Here is an 11,038-nt window from a genome sequence, read left to right as displayed (position 1 = left end):
GCAGATGACTGACGTCTCAAAAAGGGTGTCCCATTGAATCGACTGTAGTTTTGAGAGGGTGGTGCATTTACACACACTAAACATCATCCATTCTTCTTAATGGAAAGCATTTCATTGAAATAACAAAGATATGTTAGATATATAATATATACTGTACAAAAAGTCCCATTTGTTTCTCTTTTCCAAGTTCCAAGCGATGGCATGTGGGGAAATTATGCAGGTGCCACAGACGAGACTTCTGTTTTGGATGTGGAGACTTCAGATCCATCATCAGCTGCTTTGCCAAAGAGCTCCATGATGCATACACGGAACTGAAAGGTAGTTAGAAATTTGTTTAGTTTAGATTTTGGATTTGGGCTAGACAAAGTAAAACTTAGAAAATAAGCATTTTGTGGTTAAATACAACTCACCTGTCGGTTCATGAAGACATAGATAATGGGGTTATAGATGGTGGCGCTCTTGGCCATGTAGGCAGGCATGGCTGCAAGCAAAGGATGGAATGGATATCCTGGGTTAGCTGCACCGAAGCAGGCAAAGGCTGTATATGGTCCCCAGCAGACGCAGTAGGCAACGATCATGACAACCACCATCCTGGACACTTCCCTCTCAGCCTTCTGTGTTGACTCAGAGTCCTTCTGCTGTGCTGCTACCTGTTAGCGAGAGAAAAAGATCCCAATTCACATAAAAGTCACTCTTTGTTTAAATGGTTAAACCATCTCAGTTTCGGACAGAGAACAACCAAACGTACAGCGCGGATGGCAAGCCAGACAGCAATGTAGCAGAGGATGATGATACCCAGGGGAAGGAAGCAGCAGGTGACCATCAGGACAACCATGTAGGACTGGATCCCAGGGACCTCGGGTCCACTGAACACATCAGGTCCACATGAGGTCTTCAGGCCATGAGGCCAATACCTAACAAAAAAGAAAAACAAAGAGCATGAGCATATTCATACATAAAAATTCAGGGTAGTGAGATACATGATGTTCAAAGAATGGTCCAGGTGTGGAGAACAGAAATGCAAGCCTACCTGCTCCACCCAAAGATGGGAGGTGCACACCAGAATGCTGCCCACACCCATGAGAAGATAATTCCTCCACTGGCCCATTTGGCATCAAACTTGACATTTCCAAAGGGTTTGCACACAACCACCCATCTCTCCCAAGAGATGATAGTCAGGGACCACAGAGCAGCAATACCTGTTGGAGGAGCCAGTGGTACAGTAAATAAAAGAGTAAACAGAAAAGAAACTAAATGCAGCATACTGTTGGATTCCCTGGTTGTTGCGTTGTGTTTTAGTTCTAATGTCTGTATTGAAGATGGCCAATAAAGCTTGACGGGTGGATCAGGATCGGCAATTAGATGATGATTTATTGTAGATGGTAAAACAATGAATAACAGAACACAGGCTAAGTGTCGAACAGTAAAACTGCACAGAGTCTAACAGTCGTGGTTGTTATTAGCATCGGGCTGCTTGAGCGTCCTGACAAAAGGTGCTCCCCGAGTCGCTTCCTCGATCCGTATCAGAGTCCAAGCCTAAGACAAAGCCTGTTATAATAAAACATACAAACGTAAATCATGCCAACGTGGCAGGTGCCAATCAGTGTACAAAACCGGCCCTGACCAGATGGAAATACTAGCCCGAACAGAACAACACGCTATCTCCTTTGGCCCATGTTATCACTGATGTTCCTGAGCACCAGGGCAGTATGATCTTCTTGATGGTAAAAAGACACAGGCCTAAGCCTCCCTTAGTGTCAACATCTGGTCAGGCTTTTGATATTAAACAAAGTTACACTGTATACAATGGTATGGACCTCTCCCTGTTGTATACTACACACAGAAGTAACAAATGAACACATCAGAATACAGTGAGAATACCCCAGAATTCTACAATACTCTAAATCATTGCTATAACAGTTATTTATATTAAAGCAAACTGTTTATTATACTATATACCCAATCAGCATTTAACAATGAGATTTCAAGACAGCGTAAATAGACAGCGAGTGAAACATATAGTCCCTTACCGCAGGTAGCCACAGTGTAGCCTTCAAGAATACAACAGGTGTGTCCCAGGATAAAGTAGCCGGATATCTGGTTAATCACACTGATGGTGCTGGCTATGACTGTTTCCCCAAGATCAGCAATAGCCAGATTGACCAAAATCCAGTTGAGAGGGTGACGGAGCTTCTTGAACTTTGCTGTAGCCACCAGCACCAGGCCGTTGGTGAAAACAGAGGCAATGACCACAAAGAACATCCAAAGTGTAGCGATGTTGTAGATCCATCGTGGGGCAATTTGGTAGTTGGGTCCCTCAAATGGATCTATGGAAACAGAAGATAGTAAACACTCTGAACACCACTACATCAGAACACAGAACTCTACATTGTTGCCTTTTTTTCCACTGTCAGGCACAAAGTGTTACAAAAGTATTCCCTTGTGCCGAAGTTGCAAAAAGGCCATAAAGACATCCCTTAAGGTATAAATTACGTGGCACTTACCTCTAGTATTATTTGAATTTGTGTAGGTGAACATTGATTCCCTTGTAGATTCATCTCCCCTTCTCCTCGCAGCAAAGACTGCATCCTCCCACTGCTGCGCCATGTTGTTGGGTTGGTAAGGGTTGTTATTCCGTGCGTGTCTCTGGTGACTTAAATTGATTTGTTTGGCTTTTAATAGTCCAGCAGACCTCTACTGTCAACTGCTCTCAGTGGACCGTGTGGCTGGAGGTGCCTGCAGATGTCTGATGTGCAACATGCTGATTTTATATTTTGTATGACGTCACTATCATTAAGTAGCTTCGAGGTCATTGGAGTAACTTGGCCCAATGTCAGACCTATCTAATCTCTAAGTCTCTAAGCTTTTCCAAAAGCTTCTCCTTTGCATCCAGATAATCTTGAGTAACATTGCTTGGATTTCATGACATCCGATCTATTTGATTTAGTCTGAGAGAGGATTTTCAGTACTGACCTACTGCTGCTTGTGCTACTTTTCCTGGCATGTCCTCAAACTTTAATTTGCAGAGAGATACAAAAAATGATGGCTCTTGTGATCATGAAAGTCCAAGATGCCCCTATAAGATTTCTCCAGACTTCATTAGTTTGAAGTATTAGCCTGAACAGTTGGAGGATTCTACTGGCTTCTTGACTTTAGGCTCACAAAAGTTAAAATTATGTGGGCAGCGATACAAATATTAAAATGGTACAGTATATACTGTAGCTCTGTAGCTTAAATCTAAAAAAGCTTAAATGTTAATAGCCTAAATGTTATTCCATTGCTGTAAGTCACTTTGGACAAATGCGTCCGCCAAAAGAATATATGTAAAAGTAAATACACCGTTTCTGGCTCTTACAGTGCCGTTTAGCCACTTTAATATTTCAGTAGTTTGGACTATGACTTCGTTAAATGTAACCATGTTTGTATAAAAGGCATTAGAGGCCTATTTACAATCAGTTGTGTACAATCTGAAACAATGGTAAGATATGATTCTGATAAGGGGTTGAGGATTCCCTGTTTAGAAATATGTGATGACAGAAAACAAGACAAGGTTGTTTTAATTTGCTGCATGACTTTACTTCCATCAAAAGAAAAGTACAGAATCATTCACTGTAGAAATTCTCATCTAGGGAACAGTTTTTTTTTGTGCATTTTTATTTCTTGCAAGATAGCTATTTACAAATGATGTATGATCATTCCACTAGTAGTTACAAATGCACAGCAACTCACAAAACCTTTCAGAATGCAAAGGTTGTAAGTAGGCTGAAAGTAAGATTTTCAATGAATATTAGACAAACATTTTCTTTTTAGAGCTGTGAGGCCATCTTAGCCCGCATCTCTGTGAAGGAGCAGGAACTCCCATTACTGGTTGCGTGTTCATGTCACATATACAGTTATAATGTGTTATGCACTTTTTCTACAGATATTTGATGACAGTAATACACACTTATGCTCTGTGTGTTTTTCCTCTTCACTGCTGGCCTTGGTAGACTATGCAGATGACTGACGTCTCAAAAAGGGTGTCCCATTGAATTGACTGTAGTTCTGAGAGGGTGGTGCATTTACACACACTAAAGATTATCCATTCTTCTTAACTGAAAGCATTTCATTAAAATAAACAAAAATATGTTAGATATACAATACATTCTGTACAAAAAGTCCCATTTGTTTCTCTTTTCCAAGTTCCAAGCGATGGCATGTGTTGGGGAATTTATGCAGGTGCCACAGACGAGACTTCTGTTTTGGATGTGGAGACTTCAGATCCATCATCACCCGCCTTGCCAAAGAGCTGCATGATGCATGAACGGAACTGAAAGGTAAAAGTTAGAAATTTGTTTAGTTTAGATTTTGGATTTGGGCTAGACAAAGTAAAACTTTGAAATATAGAATCAGCATCTTGTGGTTAAACACAACTCACCTGTCGGTTCATGAAGACATAGATAATGGGGTTGTAGATGGTGGCGCTCTTGGCCATGTAGGCAGGCATGGCTGCAAGCAAAGGATGGAATGGATATCCTGGGTTAGCTGCACCGAAGCAGGCAAAGGTGGTATATGGTCCCCAGCAGACGCAGTAGGCAACGATCATGACAACCACCATCCTGGACACTTCCTTCTCAGCCTTCTGTGTTGACTCAGAATCCTTCTGCTGTGCTGCTACCTGTTAGCGAGAGAAAAAGATCCCATTTCACATAAAAGTCACTCTTTGTTTAAAAGGTTGAACCATATCAGTTTCGGACAGAGAACAACCAAACGTACAGCGCGGATGGCGAGCCAGACAGCAATGTAGCAGAGGATGATGATACCCAGGGGAAGGAAGCAGCAGGTGACCATCAGGACAACCATGTAAGACTGGATCCCAGGGACCTCGGGTCCACTGAACACATCAGGTCCACATGACGTCTTCAGGCCATGAGGCCAATACCTAACAAAAAAGAAAAACAAAGAGCATGAGCATATTCATACACAAAAAATCAGGGTAGTGAGATACATGATGCTTAAAGTATGGTCCAGGTGTGGAGAGCAGAAATGCAAACCTACCTGCTCCAGCCAAAGGCGGGAGGTGCGCACCAGAATGCTGCCCATACCCACGTGAAGATAATTCCTCCAGCGGCCCATTTGCCATCAAACTTGACATTTCCAAAGGGTTTGCACACAACCACCCATCTCTCCCAAGAGATGACAGTCAGGGACCACAGAGCAGCAATACCTGTTGGAGGAGCCAGTGGTACAGTAAATGAAAGAGTAAACAGAAAAGAAACTAAATGCAGCATACTCTAAATAATTTCTATAACAGTTATTTATATTAAAGCAAACTGTGTATTATACTATATAGCCAATCAGTATTTAACAATGAGATTTCAAGACTACTCAACAATGAGATTGAGACTACTGTAATGTGAAAAGATTTAAATTGAAATTATGGATTCATAAATAGACAGCGAGTGAAACATATTGTCCTTTACCGCAGGTAGCCACAGTGTAGCCTTCAATAATACAACAGGTGTGTCCCAGGACAAAGTAGCCGAATATCTGGTTAATCACACTGATGGTGCTGGCTATGACTGTTTCCCCAAGATCAGCAATAGCCAGATTGACCAAAATCCAGTTGAGAGGATGACGGAGCTTCTTGAACTTTGCTGTAGCCACCAGCACCAGGCCGTTGGTGAAAACAGATGCAACGACCACAAAGAACATCCAAAGTGTAGCGATGTTGTAGACCCATCGTGGGGCAATTTGGTAGTTGGGTCCCTCAAATGGATCTATGGAAACAGAAGATAGTAAACACTCTGAACACCACTACATCAGAACACAGAACTCTACATTGTTGCCTTTTTTCCACTGTCGGGCACAAAGTGTTACAAAAGTATTCCCTTGTGCCGAAGTTGCAAAAAGGCCATAAAGACATCCCTTAAGGTATAAATTGTGTGGCACTTACCTCTAGTATTATTTGCATTTGTGTAGGTGAACATTGATTCCCTTGTAGTGTCATCTCCCCTTCTCCTCGCAGAAAAGACTGCATTCTCCCACTGCTGCGCCATGTTGTTGGGTTGATAAGGGTTGTTATTCCGTGCGTGTCTCTGGCTTTTAATACAATTAATATGTTTATATTAGTCCAGTAGCCCTCTCTCTGTAGACTGTGTTGCTGGAGCGGCCTGTCTGATGTGTGTGTCTCTACCTTTATATACAATGGTCACTTAGACCACAAAGTGGCTTTTTCCGGCTAAGCCAGACAATACATTTCTTGAACCTGTTTAATCTCTTTATTCTCTCAAGCCATTTAACGCATTCCCATTGCCCCCATTATGGATCCATAAATTGGATTTACCAGGTTGCAGGGGACTTTCAGTGCTAACATACGTTAGCTTCTACAGCTACTTTAAGAGTTGGCATGCAGTGCTTGGAAATTCCACTATCCCTTTACAGACACACAAATCCATTATGGGATCACTTCTTTTGTTTTGTGCGAATAACAATGTGCGTATAACAGGCCTTACGTCTAGTTTCTCAATCTGTTGTAGCCTGTCCAATGTTTTTTTTTTTTTTGCCAACTTACAATAATTTATGATCATACCTCTAAATGTTGTAAATGCATAGAAACTCACAAAACCTCTCATGTCACAAATGTTGCAAAACAACCTCTCAGAGAATGTTAAAGCATTTTCTTTTAAGAGCTGTGACCCTTTGATATGACCCATCTCTGTGTTGGAGCAGAGCCCTTTACTGGTGACCTGTTCAGATCACTAGCAGATATGATGTTTTGCGCACCTTTTTTGATAATATTGAGCACGGTAATACACTCTTACATCCTGTGTACTTATTTTGATCACTGGTCTTGGTACGCTTTGCAGGCCTCAAAAGGCTATTACATTGAAATATTGAAAGGACGATTCATTTATACACATTGGAAAACATTAATGTATGATGACTGTCTGGGAGAGGAAGCAGTTGGTGATTATTTAAATAATCATGTAGAAATTCACCTCCGCTGAACATATCAAGTCTGCAGGATGTCTTCAGACAATGTGCTCAACAGTTTACATGTGTCAATGAAAGTTTTGCAAGGTATTATCAAAAGCAATGCCTGAACATTGTATGCATATACTGTATATCAGTGTCTTTGGCCTACTTTTGTAATGTCATGATCTTGGTTGTGCTCTTCTGATATTTGGGTTACATAGGCACACACACTTAAAGTTAATTGTTTAAAGTTAAAGCTTAAAGTTAATTGTAAGAGAAGTTAATTTACCAAAGCAGCTTATTTGGACAAACGGGGTCCCGAAATGCCTAACCCATGAGAGTCTAATTGAAATTGACAATGATGCGGTTGGCCTCAAAAGCAGGGTTTATCCAAAAACCTTGATGGGGTCAACAATAGTCTTTCAGTGTAGACTGCCACTGTGTTTTTTCCCCAACTTCTTATCCTCCCCTCCATTTCTACTGTGCAGAGCAAAAGGACACGACTGCCAAGAGACGACGGCTCCACACCATCCTGAAGATGGAATCCTGGCCATCATTGATAACAGTCTGTACATTTTACCATTATTGAATTTATGATTGACTAACTATGAAAGAAACTTTGGAATGTGCAGTATTATTGTTGGAGTGTTGTGTGGTTATCTTAGTATAACAAGTTTAAGACTAACAATCTCCAAGATCTTTAGCTACTCAAATGTTGTGCTGTATGTCTTGTTTTGTTAGGAGTTAAAACTTGTTCTATGTAAAGGGTGTTAGACATACTTTATTGTGTATGAAAATGAATGGGTGTCTGGGTGTCTGACTGTCATAATTAATTTAGCATAAAAAAAATAATGTAAAAAGTATCAAAAAATGTGTAATATAGTCGCTGACATTATTATCAAAGGAAATATTACATTTCTATGCATGTGTCTATGAATCAGGCTTTTCCCCCCCATGTTGATGTAAACAGATGTTGATGGTTCATCCATTGATGAACATCAACGGATGTTGATGAGGGTTTCCAAATGAACTCTGCCTCCCAACTCGCCCTCTCATCCGACCTTTCTGCGGGAGTATGTCTGGAATTCCGCTAGTTCTGAACTATTCATGATTGGCAAAAGTTCACTACTAGCAGAACTCGGATTTGCACCCGGCTCTCAGCTATTTAGACTGCCCTCCAAGGGGCACCGGACACCTGGTATGTTCTGACACTGAAAAATAAACATTAAATTGATGCATTCAAAAGACTCCATGCATAAGGAATTCAGACCATGCCATTTGTGTGAAGACAACAAGGACAGCTTTTGTATGTGATCAGTACCTTGTTTTCTTCTCACAGTTTTATGGTTTTAATCCCTTAGAGTTTAACTAACGAATCCAGCTATGATGAAGATACTGTTATAAGATACTAAATATTTCTTTTATTCATGCAGTTAATTTGTTTTAGGTACTGGAAAATAATTGCACTTCAGAAATATTCTGCACTGGATTGGTAAGTAATACTTTTGAATTTGAGTGTTTGTGTAATTTGGGAATGCACTATTAGATAAACATCAATGCATGTGGGGTATTTTCATTTCAAAATAGTGATTTAGTCATTTAATTTTTATTTGAGCAGCAAATCCAGTAGCATACCGCATGTTGCCAAATTCTTCTGGCTGTCATGTACCATGAGTGTATTACAGAGTGTTATACTCGCAGTCATACTGAGAGTTGCAGGTCACTTTTCCTGTAGCAATTGCATGAGTAGTTAGACTGAGAGCATTCTTAATATCTAATACAACAGTATGCATTTTATTGTTCTCTATTTGCATTCTAATGCAACAATATACATTTTATTGTTGTTCGTTTAGAGGAACATTTTTGCCAGTATATCCATTTTAGCCTCCTTTGGACTTTAATTTACACACCAAACCTCCAATATTTAGGTCTAATTTAATTAATCGAATAATCTGCTTTCTTTAGGCTATGCCAGTAACCTTGTCGAGCTACTTGTTGGTAATGTCAAACCTTCTATCATTTTGTACATTTTGAGAGCATGCAGTGTTATTAGATTGCACCGCCGAAACTAGGCTACAAGTGTCTACAAATGATTTAAGTAACCACAAACAATGTTACTGTTGTGTTTACAGTGGGATAGGATCATCCTTGATCAATTTATATGCCATGGTAATCTCTGTTGAATTATTTTAATTCATAAAATGGCTGCAACTTTATCCCTAAAGCCAAATCTTTACCTATTCTTAAAGTGACTAAAGTTTATTTAGTAGTATTTAGTATTATATTCTGGCAAATACTTGCCATGCTTATGCTTATTAAATATAACCTTACTATTGTGGATATTAATTATTGTACATTGGACAGTTATGTGTTTGTCTCTCATTAGCTATTAATGAATTATTGTACATTGGACATTGGACAGTTATGTGTATGTCTCATTAGCTATTAATTGTAAGGGCAGCTATTTGAAGAATTCTTTTTTACTACTATTGTATTCTTTTTTTTTACTATTGTCAGTTTTGAGTTACAGTTTAAGGGTCTGCCAGTACATGGTTTTAGAATGGTGATTCAACTTGTGGCATAAACCTAAAACAGGTTTACAAACACATCATTGCCACCACAGAAGTTCAGTTGGCGCTGTTGACAGTTGTCAGAGAGTGGATATTTATTTTCATCAAAGAATTTCCTTTGAAGAATGTACCCTGTTTATATGTTCCCCGTTGCTGTTCCATGTTATAGTGTTGTTATGAGTACATTATATTGATGTAAAATGATTGATGTAAAATTCAAGGGTTATTCAAATCTGTTTTGAAAACTGCTACCCGATATTACTTTGCAAAAATAAAGGCTCATGTTTTCACATATCTACTTTATTCATCTGTTTCAAAATGTTGAAATAAAATGATCCGCTATCTGAATAATCATAGCCTACCTAATCATGTAATATTACGCTACTACACTGCACATATCTGTACATGTTGTTCATACTATAGCCATATCTATTATGCTCTTATAAGGTTACTGCTACACTGCACATATTTATATTTAATTTATATTACTGTAAACCATACCTTCTTAACTGTACTACTGTCTACACTGCACTATATAGCATACTGCTTATGCACCACCTTGCATAACATTGCACTTAGACGCAAACTGCATTTTATTGTCTTTGTACTCTGCACAATGACAATAAAGTTGAATTCTAATATAGATTTGTGGGGACAACTTTATCTTTAAATTGCTGGAACGTCTGTTCGTCTTGTGTTATTCACATATCTCGAATATCTCACATATCTCTTAAAACGTGGCAGGTGTCTTACTACGGGCAGAGGTAAGTGCAGTGCCAAGTTTGACGTTGTTTGGATAAGAAATGTATAAGATATCAGTAACATAAGCACACACTGGCTTTCTCTGCTCTACTGTAGCCACTCCCCGGCTCACATAGCACAGTGCAGGTCCAGAGACAGAGAGGGTAAGTGGAGTTTTGGCATCACTGAATCAGGGAGCACAGCACGGGTCAAGATGCAAGATGTTTTGGATGATTATCATGTGTGACATCAACAATAAAGACTCCCTTTATGCAGTTTGCTTGCCTAAAATGATTCCATGGATTTTGTAACACGCCAACAGACATGGGTAGGCCTATGCAGTGGCTATTTAAAATTACGTAAAAATTATGTACAATAAACTGACACTTTGAATAGCACAAATTACTTTGGACTATAAACAAACAACAATTCCGACTTCAAGGTCCCAGGTTGAAACGAGCGACAGGCTATGGTCCCGAATTTAAGGACATTTCAGAATGCCACACAGCTAGACAACGAGTGGCAGACAGAGTGGCATGTCACTTGAACTGTTTGAGTCACATCGTTGCAAATCTCATATGATTATGAATCTTTCTACAAAATGGTTTGTCTTCTATCATTAAGTTATTCAATAGGCTAAACATAGCCTTACATCAAAGCTTTAGGTTGACATCTCAATCAGGTACAGACTACAAGTGGCAGACAGAGCGTGTCACTTTAGAGCGTGGGTACCAGAGATTGAGTCACACACCACATCGTTGCAGATTTCT

General features: G+C 39.7%; 2 protein-coding genes and 1 long non-coding RNA gene across 3 annotated transcripts; 1 reads left to right on the top strand and 2 right to left on the bottom strand.

The window, feature by feature from the left end:
* Positions 1-177: 177 nt before the first annotated feature.
* On the bottom strand, positions 178-2,708 carry LOC121707405 (red-sensitive opsin-1). The gene is made up of 6 exons (XM_042089941.1): positions 2,505-2,708; positions 2,031-2,327; positions 1,031-1,199; positions 749-914; positions 411-650; positions 178-311 (listed from the first exon to the last, which is right to left on the bottom strand). The coding sequence occupies exons 1-6, from the start codon at positions 2,605-2,607 to the stop codon at positions 213-215; spliced, it is 1,074 nt and encodes a 357-aa protein (XP_041945875.1). The 5' UTR covers positions 2,608-2,708; the 3' UTR covers positions 178-212.
* Positions 2,709-3,539: 831 nt separating this feature from the next.
* Positions 3,540-6,171, bottom strand: LOC121707403 (red-sensitive opsin-2-like). Its single transcript, XM_042089939.1, has 6 exons — positions 5,936-6,171; positions 5,463-5,759; positions 5,038-5,206; positions 4,756-4,921; positions 4,418-4,657; positions 3,540-4,309 (listed from the first exon to the last, which is right to left on the bottom strand). The coding sequence occupies exons 1-6, from the start codon at positions 6,036-6,038 to the stop codon at positions 4,211-4,213; spliced, it is 1,074 nt and encodes a 357-aa protein (XP_041945873.1). The 5' UTR covers positions 6,039-6,171; the 3' UTR covers positions 3,540-4,210.
* LOC121707406 lies at positions 4,268-9,170 on the top strand. Its single transcript, XR_006031322.1, has 4 exons — positions 4,268-4,316; positions 4,714-4,842; positions 7,446-8,449; positions 8,923-9,170. It is a non-coding gene; the product is annotated as an uncharacterized LOC121707406 (long non-coding RNA).
* Positions 9,171-11,038: the final 1,868 nt, after the last annotated feature.

This window comes from Alosa sapidissima, chromosome 4 (assembly GCF_018492685.1).
Source record: "Alosa sapidissima isolate fAloSap1 chromosome 4, fAloSap1.pri, whole genome shotgun sequence".
Taxonomy (NCBI): Eukaryota; Metazoa; Chordata; class Actinopteri; order Clupeiformes; family Clupeidae; genus Alosa; species Alosa sapidissima.
Note: the sequence above shows the minus strand (reverse complement) of the source record. Positions and strands in the feature narration are given on the sequence as shown.